Source organism: Grampus griseus (assembly GCF_964374135.1).
Source record: "Grampus griseus genome assembly, chromosome: 19".
Lineage (NCBI taxonomy): Eukaryota > Metazoa > Chordata > Mammalia > Artiodactyla > Delphinidae > Grampus > Grampus griseus.
Window position 1 is genome coordinate 44,914,700 of NC_139013.1, and position 22,004 is coordinate 44,936,703.

The following is a 22,004-nucleotide window of genomic DNA, read 5'->3' on the forward strand; positions in this document are numbered from 1 at the left end:
AATAAATCCTTTACTCTACAAATATGTATGGTAAAGATCTTTCATGACTGCTAAAATGTTTTTATTTTTCTCTCTTATTTAATTACAGCCCCTGGAATCTAGCAGGTGGAAGGGCAGTTGAATGGGATTTTCATCCAGACCCAGTAGGTCTGCAGAACCAATTGCAGCACCAGTAAAAGCACCAACAAAAGAACAAGCAACTTTTCTCCTTAGAGAACAGATGATCTTGTGGCCACAGTAACTGTCTCTGCTCTCTGGTTTCAGCTGAGTGACTGCTACCGAGGAGTGGTGTTTGACAGCCTGGAGACGCTCTTTGCTCAGAATGCGGCTTCGGCTCTCCTCTGCCTGCTGAAGGCCATTGGCACCCGGGAGCATATCTATGTCATCAACGTGGCCCAAGATTATGCAGCCATGAAGGCAGAGGAGAAGGCCAAAAAGGAGCAAGAAGGCAAGCCCATACCCTCCTAGGCTGTCCGTCCCAAGCCCTACAGGTCTTTCCTTTAAACAGAGCTCTAGGCTTTTTACAGTCCTTCCATGCCATGGTTTACATGAAACTATTACATTTGCCATCTCATTGGCACCCCGCCTCTGCCCTGGAAGGTGGCTGGGAGTTCTTATTTCTACTTTTCATGTGAACGAACTGAGACACAAGTGACCTTTTGAGAGATTATAGAAGGAAGGATGAACCCAGATCTTCTGACTGCAGGCACCTTCCTCTTTCCCCCATCACACTGCATCCCTTCATCTTCTCTGTAATTACAGCCTAGCTGAGGGGACGCGATCACAGGTCCCATCCTGACTCAGTTGACGCATTAGCTTGTCGGTTTTAAGTCAACTGTGCATTTCCTGTAAGACCAGCGGTGCTGATCACTTTATGAAACAATTTCTACATCTTAGCCTACCGTGTACCAGGCACTGCAGCAGACAGGGTGTACACTGTAAATGTCTTTAAATGACACTTTGGGTCATTTAATGCTCACAACAACCCTATGAAGATTGCTGCCCCAGTTCTACAGATGAGGAAAATGAGGCTCAGAGGTATCCAAAGTCTTGTGTAAGGTCACATCGCAAATCAGTAAGATCTGTGTAACTCTGAACCTTTTCTTTTTTGTCATTACATCAGTGGCCTGGAAGAAGTTTTCAACGATTGAAAAGTACATACACACACACAAAGAAAGTAATGTTAGCTTAAGTTCCTGGTTGAGTCGGAAGCAGACCCAGCTGGCCGCATCACTGCCCTTCCTAACTCAGCCTTACTTCTCTCTTCTAGAACAATCTACACCAATCATAATGCTTTTCCATTTAAGGAGACATTTGCAAACACTGAGCTCTCTTAGTTCTTAAACAGAACTCAAAGATTGCTTCCTTTTATTCTCATGCAGAGAAAAATTAGAAGGAACGACCAGGCATCTCTCGGCAGTATTTCAACATCTAGATTCCTAGTTTTCCAGAAAGCTCATTTCCCCTCAGTGATCAACTTTTAGAAAAAAGTATCTCTTTTCATTTTCTCAATCATCTGTAGATTGAAGTTTTAGTTTTTCACAGTTTCCATATGGGCTCCTAGTCCCTGAATCATTTTTAAAAATCCAGAGGGAGCGTACAGTAGCAATATTATTATATTAAAATCTAATTTTTATTGAACATTTATGAATGTGCCAGGCGCTGGGCTAGGTACCTTACACGATTGCTTATTTGATCTCCACAACAGCCCTATGAAGGAGGAATTATCATTCTGACTTGTTACTATCCCTCGGTAAGTGTCAGAGAAAGAACTCAGGATGTAGATCTCCGAGGCCAAAGCTCAACCTTACAGAAATGTCAGGTGAGAATGTGGTGCTGGTGAAGGTGCAGAAGAAGCTGAGTGCCTTCGTGCCGAGGGTGAGCCACACTTCAGGACCTGTAGGGTGTGGAAGGCGGTTCCCCTTGGTCTGCAAGTGGTTGTTTCGCCCTGAGCACTTTGGGGGCATATGTTAATAATAGGTAAAGTCAGTGCGTGGTATGTTACTTTGCTCCTATAACAAATTACTTCAAACTTGGTGACTTAACACAGATTTATTATCTTACAGTCCTGGAGGTCAGAAGTCCTAAAATTGAGGTGTCAGTAGAGCCACGTTCCTGTGGAGGCTCTAGGGGAGACTCCTTTCCCTTGCCTTTTCCAGCTTCTAGAGGCTGCCTGTATTTCTTGGCTCGTGGTCCCTGCCTCGCAGCTCTCTGACCCCTGCCTCCATCGTCACATCTGCTTCTCTCCCTCTGCTTCTTCGTCACATCTTCTTGAGCCTGACCCTCCTGCCTCCCTCTAGTGGGCCTCTTTGATTGTATTGGGCCCACTCAGATAATCCAGGATAATCTCCCCAACTCAAGGTCCTTAATATAATCACATCTGCAGAGTCCTTTCTGCCATGTAAGCTAGCATATTCACAGGTTCTGGGTATTAGGACGGGGACCTCTCTGGGGCCTCTATTCAGCCTGCCACAGATGGAAACCAATTTGGGAACTGTGTGAATGCAGGAAACCCCACCAGCGATTAGGAATGCCGCCTGTGGCACCAGCCACCTCTCACTGTCACACACCCTCCGCAGCCTGTTTAGGCTGAGAGCTAAACCACAGGGGAACCCTGCAGCCAAAGCTGCTGAGTGAGTTTTCCCCACCTTCCTGTTTGTTCCCCCGACAGAACACAAACGCAGGGAAGCGCTTCAGAGAGAGAAGGAGCGTCTGCAAAACATGGATGAGGAAGAATATGATGCCTTGACGGAGGAGGAGAAAATAGTGTTCAATCTAGAGGTTCAGCAGGCCCTCCGGGAGAGGAAGAGAAGGTCAGTGTCAGGGGCTTGTCAGAACGGAAGCGCAGCCCCGGGGAGCAACTTCCGTCAGGCACGCGGCCCATCCCAGAGACCGTGGTCATCCGGGGTGGAGGAGCGGGGGAGCAGTGGCCACAGGAGACCCAGGAGGATGAATTGCTGAGAGCAGAGACACATATCTTACACATCCAGGGTGCTGGTTGCTGCAGCCTTGCCAGGTCTCCATTCTCCTCTCCTTCCTTCTTTCTTGGGGACAGCTGGGACTCAGGGAAAGGTTATGTAATTTGATGAGGGGAGGGGCTTCTGGCCCCTGTGCTGTCCTGGGGCTCCTGCTGGCTCCCCGTGACAATTGTGGCTCATCAACTTCTGTGCTCAGGTGTCCACAGCTGGTGACCCAGGGGACATTCTTGTGACATGGGCATGGTGGTTGCCCCTGCATAACTCAGCCATTTCTCCTCCTTCCCTGGCTACCATCTTGGCCTTTGGTGGTGCTGTCCATTCCCTGAGGTCTGACCGCCTCTCTCACTTGATCCTCAGCCTGGGCAGTTCATCAGAGACCCTGGGCAGGCTCCCAAGCCAGTCCTCTCAGCCACCTTCTGTGCCTATCCCTGGGGACCACACAGGAACGACTGGATCCCCTCCACACCACCCAAGACACTTAGGCCACTATCTCGGGCCATCTCAGATACAGGTGGACAGCGAGAAATACGTCCTTTCTGCCCTCAGGTCTTCACACATGCCAAGGGAGGGGGTCCTATTTCCTATCCCTCCTTAGGATTCCAAACATTGGAGGGGGAAGGCCAAGATGCCTGCCTACAATTTAACCCCCTTCTGTCCTCTCCCTCCACCTCCAGACTCCTCCCACTGGCCCCAAAAGAGCTTTCATGTCCTCTGCAGTATGCAGTACATATACCCTCATCTCTTCTCCTGCATGGTCTACTGTAAATATGGCCAGTCCTCCAGAGGTATGCAAATCCCAGCTTTGGGATTTCAAAGGAGTCGCTTTTCTTTCTCATCCAGTTCATTACTTTCAGGCGTTCATCTCACAGTGGACTTAGGAAATGCAAATCTGATCCTCCAAGGTCAGCAGTGACTTGTTTGTCTCTCACACACACACACACACACACACACACACACACACACACACACGCGAAGTAATGAAGTCATGATGAGTCAGCTTCAGTGGACAGAGAGCCACAGCAGCTGGGGACAACTAGGGATTCCCAGAGATGAAAATAGATGGATTTCATATCTTCAGAAATGCTATCCCCTCCACTCTTGTTTGTACTTGGTGCCCAGGCTTGGTGCCCTCTCTGCCATTAGCAGCAGGGCAAACACGTTTGAATCCATAGCTGGAAAGGAAAGAAAGAGAAGGAAAGAGAGGAATGTGGCCTTCAGCTCCAGCACCATGGCTCCGAGCTAGCCAGGGTGGGGACTGCTCTTAAAAACACCATTTCTTCTTATCTAAACCTACGACGTGAGTGTAGGAAGGAAGCTGGGCCTCATCTGTACCGATATCAGAACGATCTTTGAAAGTTGCTTTTTAAAAGTGCTAACATCAAGCTTATTTCCAGCCCTTGCCTCACTCTCCTGTGAAAGGAGTTTGGAATAGAAATACAGATTAGTTGAGAATTCCACTTAGTTGAGCTTCAATTATCAGTTTTGCTGAATGACCATTCAAAGATAGACGTGAGCCGTCCTCTCCTCCTTTCTTTCCTTCTTTCCTTCTCTTCCCTCCCTTCCTTCTTCCTTCCTTCCTGTATACCCAGCTTTCTTTGTTCCTTCTTTTTATGCCCGAGAAAGCTCTGCCCCATGTCCTCCCACCACGTGATCCCAGGCAGGGGAGGGGCTTGGGCAGGAGGGCCTCTGGACTCTGTTTTCTCTGCCTGGCTTGATGAAGGGAGCTGGAGAGACTGTCAAAGGAGATGCTGGAAAAGAAGCTACAGCAGGAGCTTGAGCGGCAGAAGGAAGAAGATGAGCTAAAACGGAGGAACAAAAAGCCAAAGCAGGGACCCGTGAAGGAGGAGCAGCCCGTGAAGAAATCTCAGACACCAAGTCGGCAGGTAGCAGCCCTCACTCGTCCCTTAGCAAAGGGCAGGCACAGAGGGGTCCACCACTGCACCCGGCCAGTCAGCCCAGCACACTTCCCCTCCAAAGAACTGACCGGAGACTGTGTAGATGTTGTGGTGGTGCAGAAGGTAGGAGGAAAGGGACCAACAATTGTTGATCACTGACTCTGCCTCCAGGGCTGTCTTATGCTTCGCCTAATCCTGCCCTTTTGCGTCCTGCTGTCCCTCGGAGCTTCATAGACATGAACCCCATCTGAGGTTGAACAGGATAAAGCCATACCGGTTGTGTGTGAGCACAGACCTGGCTCTTTCCACTGTCCCCTGCAGTCCCCTGGATGGTGCTAAATAGGCTAGTAGGAAAGAGTTGCCTCCAGTGAGCCACCAAGTCAGTGTGTTCAACCAAGGGCTGATCCTTGCCAACAGTCAAGGGAGATGCTCCAGCATAAGCTGTCCTTGCGTTTATCAGCCTGCCAAGCTCAGCTGTCACGTCTCTGCCCTCCGTGATACGGGAAGGGCAGAATGGCCAGAGCTGTGCCCAGGATGGCGCTGGTGGCCAAGGGGTGTGGCTAGCTGGTGTGCACAGCGGCCATGCCAGCATCGGGAGTTCTGAGGGTGAAACTAAAGCCAGACTCCCAGACGAGGTGCAGACCGATCCCAGGAGGTAGACATAAGGGCAAAGGACTCCGTGTCCAGGGATCCCCATCAGGTAGAGCTCAGGAAGGAGCAGGGTCTGAGTGCACAGAACTTCGGCACCAAAACAGGCACAAGAAACAAGCAGACCTGGAGTTCAGACTCCCGCAACCTTCCAGGTACAAGTCCTCCCCTCGGCAGGCCTATTCGTCCATGCAAAATCCACTTCTGCTTAGAACAGGGTGTCCAAACAGAACTCTCAGTGTCTTGGCAGTGACCTACAGATGGGGAATAATACAGTAGGCGCCAAGCCCCTCCCCTCCCTACACAACTAAGGTGAGACACCCCCACCCCGCCGGCAGACAGCCTTGCCAGCGGTTCTCTCAAGGCTGTAGAGAGGGCCAGGTGGAGGAGGAGTTGATGCAGTGCGGTGAGGTGAGTAGCCAACCTGGGCCGCTGCCTCCAAGCCTGAACTTAGGCAGGAACAGAGCTGTCACTGGGCTGTACTGCAGACAGTGATCATTAGACTGAACTGGACTTTATGTCATCAAAGAATGACCCAAAAGCCTTTGAAGCCTCCCAGAGGAGTTCATTGGAGAAGAGAAAATCAGAGCCCACAAAGCAGGTTTAAAAGGGCAGTAAGAAAGAGAATAAGGTTGGCTTCTCTATGCCAGCTTCATTATATAAATGCAGGTTTGTTTAAAAGGCTGGAGTGCAGCCAGATTCTAAACCCTCATCTGTTCCCAACAATACTGATTATATACATAACCTGTATAATTTTAATAACTTGACATTAAGAGACCCTTTACTCTGTGGCAGACACTATTATAAGCTTTTTTAAAATTATTTTTACTGGAGTATAGTTGCTTTACAACGTTGTGTTAGCTTCTACTGCATAGCAAAACGAATCAGCCATGCGTATACATATATCCCTTCCCTTTGGGATTTCCATCCCATTTAGGACACCACAGTGCATAAGCAGAGTTCCCAGTGCTGTACGGTATGTTCCCATCAGTTGTCTATTTTATACATAGTATCAACAGCGTATATGTGTCAATTAGAGTCATACAGAGTGAAGTAAGTCAAAAAGAGAAAAACAGATATCATATATTAACATATATATGTGAATTTAGAAAAATGGTACAGATGACCTTATTTACCAAGCGGAAATAGAGACACTGGCGTAGAGAACAAATGTATGGATACCAAGGGGGAGAGGGGTGGGGTGGGAGGAATTGGGATTGACGCTATTATAAGCTTTTTACATGTATTCACACATTTAATCTTCAGTAGTCCTGTGAGGTACTTATTCATATTACTATCAACATTATACAGATAGGACAGAGATGTGAATTGCTCACCCAAGATCACACAGCTAGCAGGCCGTGCGACCAGGATTGGACCTCTACACTCTGGCCTCTCCCGAAGAGAGGATCATTTTGGGGATCCTTTCCCGCTGATCCTTCAAAACAGCAGCTCTCAACCACAAGTGCACATCACAGTTGCTGTGCACCTTTTACCAAGTGCATAATGCCAGGCCCCAGCCAGCTGTATGACAAGGAAGGACCACAGAACGGCTATTTTGAGAAAGGCCCCCAGGCGATTCTTAGGCACAGCCCTAGTGTGAATACGAGGTGCCTGGAATTGTATGAGGCCTTCTTACAAAACTAAACACCCTCTTGCTCTTCTTTATGCGATTTGCTCTCCCTTAAAGAACTCTTTTAAGAATAATTTATGTGTTTTGCCTCCTAGATTCTTACTTTTTCCAAACTAGAGCTGAAGAATGACGCAATAGAAAGAAAAGTCTCTGTTAGGGAGCAGGTGGCTGCGGAGAAGGAAGAATTGAGCAAGAAGAAGAAGAACCAGCTGTCAGATATCAGCATGCTTGGGTTTCCTCTTGCACAGGAACACGAGGACAGCGAAGGGGACTTCTGGAAGGACACTGACAAGAACGTGGCCCAGAAGTTTAAGACCTATGAGTTGTCTCTGAAGGATATCCAGAACATCCTCACGTACTGGGACCGGAAGGAAGGAGTTCTGCTGCATCATACCGCGGCCGAGGATGCGAGCCATGAGTCCGGAACCGACCAGCGCCAGGTTCCGCCGTCGTCGTCGGGTGGTCGCCGAGGCCGCAAGGACCGGGAGAGGGAGCGCGCAGAGAGGGAGCGCCTGGAGCGGGCGAGGGCCGAGAGGGAGCGGCTAGAGAAGCTCCGCACGCAGGAGGAGCGCAGCGAGGGGGGCGAGAGCAAGGAGGAGGACCACGAAGGGAAGAAGGATCTCGGTGTGCCCTTCATAAACATCCAGATGCCCGACTCCAAAGGCTCGAGCTGGAAGCAGGCCCTGGAGAATGACAGGCTTCCCAAAGCGGAGCAGGTACAGGCTCTTCTCCAGGATGGGAGCCAGGGAGCTGTGCGGTGCTAATCCTCGTAAAAGTGTTGCTTTCAACACAAAATCCGTATCCCCTTTATTCCATTAATCTCTGATGCCCCTTTGGATATAAGACAATAATGCCTAAAAGGACCTTTTTCTATGTGGTGAAACATCCACAGAGGGTTCCACAGATCTCAGCTATTCCATCTAGCCTCGTAAAAAGCCACCTGTAAAGTTGATTTTTAACATTGACAGTCTTATGTTGGGGGTTGGCAAGGCAGGTATACTTTGGGGTGACGCAAGTGGCTCAACTATTCTAAAATTTCTTTCCCACAGGCTTCCTCCAGTGACAGAAATTATACTACCAGACAGCTTTTTGTTGCTAGAAACAAAACCATTGCATATCTAGAAGCCCCTTTGGCAGTGGTTTGGAGGGGATGATTACGATAGCCTTTTGTCCAGGGACAGACTTTTTCTGTGAAACGCCAGAAAGCAAATATTTGAGGCTGCAAGTCATACAGTCTCTGTCTTGATCCCCAACAATATGTAAATGAATGGGCGTGACTCTGTTCCAATACAACTTGATTTACAAAAGCAGGTAGCAAGTGAGATTTCACCAGAGGGCCACAGTTTGCCCACCTCTAGTTTAGTTTTTTTGTTTTTGTCTTTGTTTTTAATAAATTTTTTTTGGCTGTGTTGGGTCTTCGTTGTGGTGCACGGGCCTCTCATTGCGGTGGCTTCTCTTATTGCGGAGTACGGGCTCTAGGCACGTGGGCTTTGGTAGCTGTGGCACACAGGCTCAGTAGTTGTGGCTTATGGGAGCTAGAGTGCAGGCTCAGTAGTTGTGGCACACGGGCTTATTTGTTGCTCCGCAGCATGTGAGATCTTCCCAGACCAGGGCTCGAACCCGTGTCCCCTGCATTGGCAGGCGGATTCTTAACCACTGCACCACCAGGGAAGTCCCTCTGGTTTAGATTTTATCAGAAACTAGATGCAACCTTAAAAGGTAGGGAGTGGAGCCAGAGAGGAGTCCTAGGTCAGACTGTAGCTTAAAGAACTCCCTGCCTCTGTTAATTTAATAAGTGGTACAAATTATTCATCCCTTTCCTCACAGACGTTCTAAATCCTGGGAGTTAACTCTAGCTACATGTTAGTCAGGAAGTGTCTTCTGCTGTCTGACCCAGAGAATTAGAAACACAAGATTACATGAAGGTAGTTACTTGCTAGGCCTAACAGCCCATTTAGTCCATAGAATGGGCACTCAGATGGCCTAATTGTTGTGATGACAACAATTAATCAGGGGATAGCATCCTTATTCGCAGGGTTTTACAAGCTGAGAGGGAAGTTACTACTAGATTTTCAAGCCATCTGCTCTGGAGAATGCGCTCATTTATCATATATCAGAGTAGAATAGGAAAATGCTATAGGGATAAGTTGTCTCTCTCTCAAGTCTCTTTTTTTACTTTTCTCTTCATTCCCATCTTTTAACCCATTCCCAGAACCTTTGGTGGGTTTTTTTTTTTTTCTTCTTTTCTGTATATGACCTGCTCCAGCCCTAACTCTCTTTCACCTTTGGAAAGAAAGAACACTTAAAGGTAAAAGAAAAATTAACAGGGGATCTGAAAATAAATGAAACAACTCTATGCTATAGACATCAGAACCTGAGGAGCTGGTCTCTTTAAACGGAGATTGTTTTTGAGTGCCTACTGTGTGCTAGGCCATGTGCTATATCGCCCTGGTTCCGGTCCTAATGGGCTTTACAGTCCAGTTGCAAAGACAGACAGTTATAATAAAATGACAAGTGTTATGATAAGAGAGGGAGCCCGCAGCCCACAGCAAGAGCCCCAGCCGGGTCTGGGGGCGTAGGGATCTGGAAGGACCTGCAGAGCTGTGTCAGAGACCCTTTACATGCTGTCCCTGACCCAAGCCCATCTCAGGGCATCAGAAAGTTGACAGAAAGGAGGGAGAGTCTGAGCGTCCTGTGCTCACTCAGGGAGGCAGTTAGGGGTAGCCCACCCTCTGCACAGGAAATTAATCTTGGGCTTTTCCTTTAGATCCTAGACCTCTTGGGCCTGGGGTCCTCTGGACCACCCATCCCGCCGCCTACCTTATTCTCACTCATCTCCTACCCTGTGAAGCGGCTGCCTTTGGCCATGACAGAAATCCTGGAGCATTTCATGTTTGTAACTCTACCGTCCAAAGAGCTCTCCCTGATGGAGGAGAAAAGAGAAGTGGAAGCAGAAGCAGAGCTTTCAGCCACCCCAACCTCCTCAAAGGTAAAGGGAGCAGCTTGTCCTCCTGACCTTGGCGGGAGTTCAGTCGGGCCCTCCACGTGGCCAGAAAAAGCAGTGTTGGGTGTCGTACTCACTGGGGTGTTTCCCTCTACTCTCTGGGGATTCTGCCTGAAACTCCCTAAGCTGCACCTTCCCCAGGTCTGACTCTTCCTACTCCCCTAAGAAGAGACTGAAAATGACCGATTCTTACCTTCCAACCTTTGCAATTCCTGTGGATGGTTTAGGGAACTTGCCGAATCACTCTGCAGCTCATCTACAAGAAAAAGTAAGCAGCAAGACTATCTCTTTTAAAGAGATATCAGAATGTATTGTGAATCCAAGGTAATTTACACAGTGCATAAGAATACAAGCATCAACAGATACAAGTTAAGGCAACACGCACCATTAGAGAAAGGACAGATTATTAAAGAAATTATATGGGGAAGATTGGATATTTTGGATAAAGTTGCTTTTTAATCTCCTTGCCTGACACAATACAGTAAGATTAATTCCACCTGGATTAAAAATATAAGCGATCAAAATGAAATCATGTAAAAGTAGAAAATATATATTACATATACAATTAGTGGAATAAATCACAAAGCGAAAATAGATTTGACCGATCATATGCAGAATGCATGGATATTAAAAATTAGGGAGGGGCTTTTTATTCCCAGAGGAGTATGGGGGCCCAAAATTTGAATCTCCCCACACAGCCTCCTTCGTATAAACCATGCATGTCAGCAAAAAACAAATAAAATCAGCAGCAAATAAAGTCACCTCTAGCCCCTGCCTACAGCTCAGTTAGGTAACAGAGAGCCCCAAACTTCAGTTTAATAAGTAAGTCGGAAATCAACATCTGAGGTCCCAGCATTGGTGGGCAGGCCTTACTTGAGCAGAGTCCAATAAAAAAGATAAAGAAGAAAATATTGCCACCATCAGAGGTGACTATTACACCAACCTCTTTTCTGAAAACTGACCACTAAGAGGCAAGAGTTTAGCATTCTTTAACTTACGGTTTTAGGAGGAACTCTAGTTCATCTCCAACGGATGAAGGAAAGCGCTTCTTTCTAGAAGAATGGCAGCTAAAACTATAGGAGGCATGGTAGAATTTAAAAAGTACTGGTGTACCCAAGGACATAATTGATTAAGGAGCGCCAGTGGATACCCACAGTGCTGGTTTGTCAGGGAACAAGACTCTCACTCTGAGCCAGAGCATCACCCCACAGGTGACCGGCTGGTTACAAAGGGGAAGGTCCACTTTGCCATGGCCACGATCTGGCGGGCACCGCTGCAGCCACACAGACACACTTTGCGTCTATAATCAGGGGTCAGCCTGACATTATTTGTCTCCCATCGTGATGGAGTGCGGTGTACACAGCATCATCTCTGAATCTAATCAAGCTTTTAAATCTAATTTTCAGTTTACATGAAATGCGGCAAATAAAGGAATAAGTTAAATGACACTCTGAGAATAGTTAGGAAATTTGCAGGCTATGGAGTATTCTGTAAGAATACGGATCTGGTCTCTGCCAAAAGTCAGTGTGATTGGGAGGGAGGGAGGGGTCTAGATTAAAAGATATTAAGGAAACGCAACAACAAAATGCAATATAGGAACATACTCCCTGCCAGCTTCAAGCGTTCTCTGGAGTTTTGGCCTCCTCCTCAGGGAATGAGGTGCCAAGGAAAGCACTAGACTCTCTCCACTCTACCTCTTCCCTTGTACCCTAGTGTCATAGGCTGGGCCCTGCTGCTCTAGGCAGCCTCCAGCCTCCTGAACCTGCAGCGCAGTCACCGCAGACTGTAGGCATATGGCATGGGCGTCTCTGTCTCCTGCTCCTGTGTTCATAAGATGAATGTTTAAGACCCGGTGCTCATTTTTAATTAAGACCCAGGAGGAGCAGACCACCTCATCTAAGGGGAGCAGACAGAAAACTAAAGAAAAAACAGATCAGACCCGCGAGACTCAGAAGGAGAAACGTCGCACGGCCTCCGACAGGAAGGGCCTTTCTGGGGGAACCTCTGGAACCACTGCTCCCCTGTCAGACATAGAGGAGAACAACCTCTCTGAGCAGCATTCACAGGAGAAATTCCCCAGGTGGGCCTCGGAGCAGCCCAGGGAGGGGAAGGCTGAAGCCCCAGATGGAGGGTGTGGCTGTCACAGCACCAGATGGGAACAGGGCGGTCATGCCTATAACCCCAGCAGGACCAGACTCCTCCCAGGCACCAATCCTGTCTTCTCTTGGCCCGAAGGAAGCGTTCTCACTTTAAAAGCCTGTGTTCATTTTCAGGCTGAACCATTTCCGGTGGATCGTACCAGCGAATGGTGAGGTGACATTGCAAGTGCACTTCTCTTCCAATGATCTTGGGATCTTTGACCAAATGTTTAACTTTGAGATCCTTGGAACTCACCGCCAATACCAGCTTTATTGCCGAGGTGTCTGCACTTACCCATACATTTGCCAAGACCCAAAGTAAGTGTACTTTGTTTTGAAAAGAAAAGGTTGACAGATACATTTTCATTTTCCCCCATGATGCCCTGAACCAGATGCCTCTTAATACAAATGTGGAACTGGGACAGCATCTCAGGCCCTCTTGTACTGGGCTCCAAAGTCAAAGTCCTGTGACATTGACTAAGTCACAGGAATGATATGGTACCATGAGACTGAAATAAAGAGAAAGTTAATAGGAGTGAAGAGGGGGGAAAAGTCTTCCTGTGACAAGTTAGTTTGCTTATTTAACTATATAGCAAATGTAAACAGATTTTGTGTTTACTGTAGGACTTTTTATCCTGTAATATCCATATATGTGTGAATCTCCACAGGCAGGAGATTTTTCCCTGAGCTACCAAACACTGAGTCCCTTATGCACCACATAAATGCACCTGACTGAGCAAGCTAGTGGGGCCTTTTATAGCTTGTCCACCGAGAGGAGCTTTTTTGCAGTTCTCGCCAAGGGACCACGTTGGACAGCGAATTCAGAAGCTGGTTAAGATCCACCAGAACTAGTTTTCCATAGGGTTTCTCAGGACTTTTTCTAGCTGGGCACACTAGAACAGGAAATCCAGCTCAGCTCCATCATCAGCCCCATCAGCTGATAAAGGATCCAGCTCACCCATCATCAGCGGTGAAAGACACCGCTGGGAATCTTTTTTCTCAAGTTCACACTGTACTATCTTCACTCGGGGTTGGGGATGTGAGGGTACAGGAATAAAGGCTCAATAAATGTCCTCAAATTAAGAGTCGTTCTGTCTCCAGACACCTGGACCCTTTGCTGAACAAAGAGTGTTGGGTTCATGTGTACCTCGTGTGGAGGCAATTCAGACAGCTCTCCTCTCCTCTTCCTCCCCTGTGTTCAGAGTGGTCTTCCCTCAGCACAAGAGGGACATGAAGCCGAATGAGGTCATCTTTAAGAAGTATATTGTGAGCCTGGAGAGGTTTTACTTCGGGCCACTGCTTTGTGGAAAACCAAGAGATAAGTAAGTGTTCCATTATTTCAAAGCAGATTTCAGACCCCTGGGTTGGACTTATGAATAGGACAAGCAGGGTTCCTATGGAGACGTAGCTTTTACTAACATTGTCTCAGTTAGCCCAGAACCACAAATCAGGAGAACTGGGTTCTTGTGCCCCAAGTTTCTGCTAAGGTCCCAAATGAATGGGGGTGCCATTTTCCCAGATGGGGAAGCTGGAAGAAGACCAGGTTTTGGTAGGGGAAGGTAGGGTCAAGTGTGCACTTTGGGATATGTTAAGTTTGAGATGCTTGGGAGATACAGCCAGTAGCCACGTAAAGCAGGGCATAGTCTATACGGTTTTGGTTCTCAGAGGAGAGCCTATCTTCAAGACAACAAAAGCCACAGGTGTGGATGAGACCACCTAAGATGAGAGGACACAGTAAGGAGAGAAGGACCATGGTTGGAGCCTCAAAGGACTCCACCGCTCACAAGAGGAGAGGCCAGCAAAGAAGATAAGAAAGAGGGCCAGAGCTATGGGTGGAAACCAAGAAAGGGTGGTGTCATGGAGCCATGAGAAGAGGGTGTGGTCAGCTATGTTGATTGCGGCAGAGAGGGCGGAAAGATGAGAACATCAGCGTCCACAGGGTTCAACAACATGGAAGCCATAGGAGGCTCAGCAAGAGCCCTTTGTGGGGGATTTCTGAGGATGAAGCCCAGGTAACGTGAGTTGAGGAGTCAGTGGGAAGTAAGAGAATGGAGACAGAGTGTGGAGATAGCTCTTTGGGAAAGCCTGGCTGTGAAGGGAGATGGAGGGAGTTGAGGACGGGAGGGAGACGTGGAGTGCAGGGAAGGCTGTTCGTTCGCTCTTGTTCTTACGAGGTTTGGATGTCAAGGGGAAGTAGCAAGGAAGCGGCTAGAGTTTCCAGAGCACGTAAGGGCCAACAGTGGTGCAGCTCCCTGAAACAACACAACGAGATGTGGAGATGATGGCCTTTGCCAGGAAGAGGGACCATCATCTCATGCTAGGTTGGAGGGAGGTGAGACGGCTTCAGGTGCAGGTAGGTTTACAGATTTGGCTGGCATGGTGAGGAGGTTCCCATGGAACTGTTTTCTCCATGATGAATGATGTGAGGTCATCCCTAACAGTGAGGCAAGTGGAAGGAAGTTTAAAATGTTGAGAAAATGGAGAAGGTATGAAACAGGTTTTGTGCAAAGTGGGAGAGGGACAATATTAGAGAAATAGATTAAGATTATCAGGTAGAACCAGGGGCCCAGGTAAGGTCAGTGACCAGAAATATTTAGTAATACTAGTTTTTTCAGTTATATATAAGTTTTTTAGTGTATAGGCAGGGAGGTAAGACTAAAAATAGAACCAGGGTCTCAGCCTAGCATTTATTGTGATAAGTAGAGAATGATTATTTCTATGCCTACTTGGTGAAACTAATGAGCCAACTTAGTTCTCCATTCCCTTCATAACCACCAGTTTATTTCCTAAGGTGCTGAACTAGTAAATGAAGGTGAAGGGTGTTGACTGTTGATGGAGAGGATCTTCAAAGCCCAGTAGAAGGACTTAGGCGAGAGAAGGAGTGGGAGTCAGGTTGATGGACATGATGTACAGAGCAGCCTGGAGGTCGGATTCAGGGAAATGATGGCCATTCAGAGAGGCATGTATTCAGAGCTGCACTGGAATTAACCAGGATATGGGGCCAGACAGCGGGGATCCAGGAGGGCAATTACAGTGGTCCAGAAACAAGTATTATTCATCTATTTTTTTTTCTTTTTCTTTTTTTGGCTGCATTGAGTCTTCGTTTCTGCGTGTGGGCTTTCTCTAGTTGCAGCGAGCAGGGGCTACTTTTCATGGCAGTGTGCGGACTTCTCATTGTGGTGACTTCTCTTGTTGCGGAGCACAGGCTCTAGGCACGTGGGCTTCAGTAGTTGCGGCACGCAGGCTCAGTAGTTCTGGCTCGCGGGCTCTAGAGCGCAGGCTCAGTAGTTGTGGCGCACGGGCTTAGTTGCTCCATGGCATGTGGGATTTTCCCGGACCAGGGTTCCAGCCCGTGTCCCCTGCATTGGCAGGCGGATTCTCAACCACTATGCCACCAGGGAAGCCCTCTTCATCTATTCTTTTAAGTCTTACTGAGCCTCAATGTCCTCATCTGCAAAGTGGGAAAATAATAGCACCTACTGCACAGTTTGGGGAAGACTGAACTGGTTAGTACATATGGAACTTGTAGCAGAGTGTTCAGTCGTGGTGATTACCAGCGAGGTGTGGAGGCCACCACCACTCTGGCAGTTACACAGACAGTGCTCTGTCTCTCGGACTTTGATTTAGTCTCTGCAATGCCCTCTCCTTCCTTCCTCCATCTTAGTCTGTCCAGAGAGCTTTTCAGACTGTTTCTGGGCACCAGTGGGTACTATGGTGCCCTGCTTTCCTGACCTGTGCTATGACCTCCTACGATGTGTGTGTTCATTAATCTTCCTTGTGCCTTCTGTGGCTCCTTTCCTGTTTGGTTCCATTAACTGGGCAGCTTCCAATGCTTAAAGTGCTCCACTCCATGGATCTCTCCCTAAGGCACTAAGGGAACAGAAACAACCTTGTAACAGTGAACAGTTACAATCCGTGTCGGAACAGTAGCATCCCGCACAGGTGTAGAAGAAGGTGGTAAATGAGGTCATCTCTAAGACAGATACGAAATAACACGTTGCTCAGATTATCATCTCTCCTGGAAGTATAAGCTCTGGGAAGGAGAGAGCTACAGATTTTTCAGTCAGAAATCTTTGCAATAGTAATAACAACCATTTATTGGGTATTTGATATCTGCAGCTGTCCTCAGAGCGTTAGGTGCACTATTTCATTTAATAGTCATGGAAATCCTAAGGGATATTATCATCCCATCTTAGAGATGAGGATACCAAGGCTTGGGATGGGAGCGGGGGCTGGTCACATCACAGCTCTAAGTCTTCACAACTACAAAGCTTGTGTTCCTAGCCTCCATGACACTGCCTCTGTGTAGCCACATCATCCTTTGAAATTGCCTTACGCCTCACAGTCTCCTTTTCCACCTGAATTCTCAGCCAGTCCTCACATCCACATCCCTAATTTTTGTTTGTTTCCAGGTACAAGTCATCCTTGTTCCCAGAAAACATGGAGACACTGACAATCCTCAACAGTTCCCCAATGGTCGTGGAGGTGTCCTTCTGTTTTCAGAACGATGTCAAAGCAAACACCTACTTCCTGGAGCCTGTCAACATGATTCTGGAACCCAGTGAGAAGCAGGTACAGTCACATGGATACAAGTCTACCAGGGCAAGGCTTTCTTGGGAAATTTGAGGCCTTGGTATCCTCGGTATAAACGTACTTTGTTTGGACTCTCCCATTAGCAGCTGAACGTTTGGGCCTACCCTACTGCAGTTGGTGTCTTTGAAGACAGCATTGTCTGCTGCATCAAGGAGAACCCCAAGCCAGCCGTCTTCAAATTAAGCTGCCAGGGGGTCCGCCCAGAACTGGAGCTGGACCCCAGACAATTGCATTTTGACCGGCTCTTGCTGCACAGGTCAGAGTTCTGGGTGATACCAGGACCGGAATGACGTTTAAAGAACTTTTAGTTCTAAGGTGACCAGCTCATCCTGATTTGCTCGGGACTTGCCTGGTTTTAGTATTTGAAGTCCTGCATGCTGGGAGACTTCTGGTCCTGTGCAAATCAGAATAGTTAGTAACCCTCTGAGTTCACAGGTTGTCACCTTGGGTTCAGTGAATGGACTTCAGAATGGTTAAGGACTCCCCTAAGATCCAAGTGTGTGCATATGTGAATTTTTCTCAGAAGAAGGACTACCTTTTTCCAGATTTTCAGTCCATTACCCTAAAAGGTTAAGAATCTTGGTTCTAGAAATTAGAGGACAAACACAGAACACTAGACCAAACCTAGAACTTACATATTCATTCACTGGAATTGTATTACTCTAAATAGAGAATGTTTATTTCTGAGGAAGCTGGGAGAGAATGTTGATAATGTATCCTGCATTCCTTGATCATCACAGGTAGGCCCCATTCCCTGATAAATACTTATTAGTGAACTAGCAGTAATAGAATAACCAGACGTGCTTTTTCTGACCTGCCGTAATAAATCAAAATCATTTGAAACTGGCAAAATTTCTCTTGGTCTCTGCAGGAAAGACTTCAAGGTAGTTCTTCTCCGCAACATCACACTACTTCCCCTGACCTGGAGGATCACCAGCCTGGAGCACCTGGGCGAAGACGTCACCGTGTCCGCGATGCAGGGGACCATAGCCCCCAAGGCTGAGGAGAGCCTACAAGTGCGCTTCCAACCCTCCAAACCCATCAACATCAAGAAGGCGATTCGGTTGGAGGTAAGGCTTCATACGTCTTCAGACTTGGTCACCAAAGTATGTACACACTGGGTTCCCTGACACACACACACCGACACACACATACCCACCAAGCCAGGTCTCCGTGTTACACGGTCCCATCTGATCCCCGTTTGACGCCCCCCAACCCACAATATCCTGCTCTGCTCACAACTGTAAGCTCCATAAAGGCAGTCTTGTTCATGGCTGATTTCCCAGTGGCAAGAACGGAGCACTCAATCAGTGCAGAGTGGATGAATGAGTAAATGAATGAATGAATGGTGTTACTATTCCTCGAGAAGCATTCGATTTCTGATTTAAGACCCCCAAACCCAGTCACCCCTCAGAGTCCTAACTCAGTAAACATCAGCCTCCACCCAGTTGCTCCCAGCAGACACCCAGGAGTCATCCTTGATTCCTCCGTTTTCCTGTTGGCCTCCCCCTCCATCCCAGTCCTCCAACAAGTCTTGTCAGTTCTGTCTCCCAGTGTATCTCCTGCCCATGCCCTTCCCTGTCTGCACTGCCACCACCACCCTCATGCAGGCCACTTGCTGTGTCGCTCACCTGGACTTCCACAGAGGCTTCCTAGCCGGCTTGCCTCTTCCCACTCCCCGCAGGTGTCCAGAGGGATCTTTACAATGTCCGTCAAACCAGGTCACTCCTTCCTAAAGCACTAGGCTGCCTTCCCATTGTACTAAGAATAAAGCCCAGGGTCCTCACCTACTTCTGAGTACCTGCCTGCCTCTGTATCCACATCAGGTTTTTCCTGCGTCAGCGCCCTGGCATTGCAGCACCCTTGCCAGGAATGTTGTCCCTATGCTCTGTGGGGGTTGGCTTCTGCCCTAGGGTCTGCTCAACAGCACAGCCTCAGCTGGCTTTTCCTAATCATCCCACTGAGGAAATCTCATTATGTGCAATCGCTCACCCTGTCTTCTGTCCTTCAGAGCACCCACCCCATTCGGACATTATCCTGTTTCTTTCTTTACTTCCTTACGTGAACTCCACTGGAGCAAGATCTTGCCTGAATTGCTCATCATCTGTATTAGTTTCCTAGGGCTGCTGTAACAAATGACCACAAACGAGTGGCTTGAAACAACAGGCATTTATTCTCTCACAGTTCTGGAGGCCAGAAATTCAAAGTCAAGGTATCTGCAAGGCCATGCTCCCTCTAAAGGCTCCAGAGGATAACCCTTCCTTGCCTCTTCCAGCTTCTGGTGGCTCCAGATGTTCCTTGGCTTGTGGCTGCATCACTGCAATCTCTGCCTCAGTCTTTGCATGGCCTTTCCCTCCGTCTGTGTCTTCTCCTCTTCTGTCTCTTATAAGGACACTGTCATTGAATTTAGGGCCCACCTGGATAATCCAAGATGATCTCGTCTAGAGATCTTTAACTTAATCACATCTGCCAAGACTCTTTTTCCAAATGAAGTCACATTCACAGGTTCCAGGGGTTAAGACATGGACATACCTTTTGGAGGCCATCATTCAACTCACTACCCTATCATATCCCCAGTGTCTAGCACAGGCCTGGATGTAAAAGGCACTCAGTAAAATCTGTTGAATGAATGAACGAATGAATGAATGAATGTCACTGACTTTTGATGGCTGAGCTGATGATGCAACAAGCAAGAAGTCGCCCAAGCTTCTCTTTGAATACCCCCAGGGATAGAAGACTTACCAGGTATCTCCAAGTAGCCTGATCTTCCTTTGAACATGTCTGACTATTGATGCCTTGTTCGGTTGCACTCAGATTTCTCCCTGTAATTTACACACATTAATCCTGTTTCTACTTTTTGGGGCCAGTCAATGGATCGCATTAATCTGTCTTATCACCTACCCCTGACAGCCCTTCCTATAGCTGAAAACAGATATTGATAGATTCGTTCAATCCGCAAATGTATATGAATCCCAGAGGTGACAGTCAGCATTTTTTTTTTTTTTTTTTTTTTTTTTTTGCGGTACGCGGGCCTCTCACTGTTGTGGCCTCTCCCGTCATGGAGCACAGGCTCCGGACGCGCAGGCTCAGCGGCCACGGCTCACGGGCCCAGCCGCTCCGCGGCACGTGGGATCTTCCCGGACCGGGGCACGAACCCGCGTCCTCTGCATCGGCAGGCGGACTCTCAACCACTGCGCCACCAGGGAAGCCCGACAGTCAGCATTTTTAACACGTCTCTACACAGACGGGGGTCTCTGCACAATGAATCCAGGCCACACAGCAGGTGTAGGGTCCCAGCTGTGCCACCTTCATCCTTTAGTTAATGGATCCCAGGGCTTCCCATGGTGAAGTGTGAGAGTGCAGGAGGCAAGCGTCAAGGGGACACTTGGAGAAGTCCTCATGACAGCTATTTATCAACTGGTATGGAAACATCTGTGTAATTTAACAACTGACGTCACATTCCCGTATGTTCCAACCAAAGCAGCCATAGTGGATCTCCCCTCAGGCCCCCAAAGTGGTCTAAGGCTTCCCTTCCCCAGGTTACATTCCTTCAACATCTACACGAGGAAATGCCTTGCTTTCTGGTCCCTTTGAAAAGCGCTCTGGTGAACTCTAATTGATTTTTGCACCTCTTAAATTTTCCTTCTTATTTTCCTCAATTACAAAATTTAATTGCCCCCCACTCCCAAGCAGGGAAGCAAAGGAAATAGAATGCTCTGGGTACTTGGTATCTATCAGTAGAAAAGAACTATATAAATTCTGGATCTGATAAACCAAGTTCTTTGTCTTATTTTTCCCTCCTGCTGCCAGCCCTTCTTGTCATCTCTGTCAGAGTTTGAGCATCAAAAGAAGGAAGGTGAACTTAAGCAGTCAGATTTGCTCTGTGAAGCACTGGCAAAATGCTTGATGGAAGATAAGATGGAAACTCTGCATTAAAACATTTTTGGTGACAGCTACAGATATCCCCGTTGGCACCTAAAACACAAGCAATGGGGAGCTGGTGACTTAGTTGCTTAGTTTTTCAAATTGAGGCTTCAGCAGAGAGGCAGGTGGTGTCCAGGCGGATGCAGGAGGGCCACACCCACTGCCCAGTGGCTCTTCCCCTTGACACATAGACCCTTTATTGCCCATCATTAGTCTCAAAAGTCAACAGTTGGATCCAGCTGAGAGCTGATACCAGTTCAGACGTTCTTCAGGACAGTGAGGGAGGTGCTACCACCAGGGGTGACAGCAGAAGGGACAGGGAGGCGATGGAGGCTAGGAGTCTTGCTTTTTTTTCACATTTCCAATAGTAATGATGTTCGTTTTTTTAAAATCTGAAATTTCCAAAAGAGAAACATTAAACGCTTACTTTGTATGAAAAATCTAGCACTTATTTTATATGAAAAATCTGACTCACAGGTTGAATCAGAGACAGAACAGAACGGTTCAGATTTATAAAATTAGTAAAGCAAGGATAATTTAGAATATAAGTGTTTTTCATTTCAACTGTCAGAAAAATGCTCTTCAGGTTTATTTGACTTGAAAGTTCAAAGAACACTTTCCTGCAATGTACACTCACAACCCAAACTTCAGTAAGGTCGTGACAATCATGCAAATAATTGAAACCCAGTAAGTGGACAGGTTGGAAAATGCAGTCCCATTTCCCCATCCTTGTATTGATTGTCTACACCAGCCTTCCCCAAAGGGTGTTACGAAGAACACTCATCCTACCAAATGCTCAGTGAAAACAAAAGCTGAATACATTTCAAAAATGTTCCTTACCATAGCCCCTTCTTCATGATTCCTCCTGCATGTTCCATAGTTCAGGCTCCAAGCACCTTGTGGGTCTTGCTTTTACAAAAGAATTTCTCTTACCCCGACAGGTTTTAGATCCAGACAACCTCGTTGGTGTCGTTCAGATTGAAAACATCCTGATCTTTGCAGAGTCCTATGACGTTGCCTTGGACATCAGCTTCCCCAAAGGTCTGTTGACCCCTTCAAGGAAAGGGTGTTTAGAGGTCACATCTTTTAGGCAGTATGTTTCTTGTGTAGAGAAAGATCAGTGGTTATTGGGGAGAGAGGTGGAATTTAGGTAAATAGTAATCACGCAAGTTCAAGTGATGTTAGCAATGT

The 22,004-nt window shown here is 47.5% G+C and overlaps 1 protein-coding gene across 1 annotated transcript in view; it reads left to right on the forward strand.

Annotated features, from left to right (window-relative positions):
• Window positions 1–22,004, forward strand: part of HYDIN (HYDIN axonemal central pair apparatus protein) — a gene marked incomplete at its 5' end in the record, with an annotated part of 342,250 nt that overhangs the window by 253,944 nt on the left and 66,302 nt on the right. Inside the window, 12 exons of the mRNA XM_082677828.1 lie at window positions 265–448; window positions 2,672–2,817; window positions 4,703–4,861; window positions 7,250–7,870; window positions 9,922–10,143; window positions 12,030–12,238; window positions 12,432–12,614; window positions 13,499–13,618; window positions 16,709–16,868; window positions 16,973–17,158; window positions 17,774–17,959; window positions 21,755–21,854. Coding sequence (XP_082533954.1) covers window positions 265–448; window positions 2,672–2,817; window positions 4,703–4,861; window positions 7,250–7,870; window positions 9,922–10,143; window positions 12,030–12,238; window positions 12,432–12,614; window positions 13,499–13,618; window positions 16,709–16,868; window positions 16,973–17,158; window positions 17,774–17,959; window positions 21,755–21,854 — 2,476 coding nt within the window. The remainder of the gene's footprint in view (window positions 1–264; window positions 449–2,671; window positions 2,818–4,702; window positions 4,862–7,249; window positions 7,871–9,921; window positions 10,144–12,029; window positions 12,239–12,431; window positions 12,615–13,498; window positions 13,619–16,708; window positions 16,869–16,972; window positions 17,159–17,773; window positions 17,960–21,754; window positions 21,855–22,004) is intronic.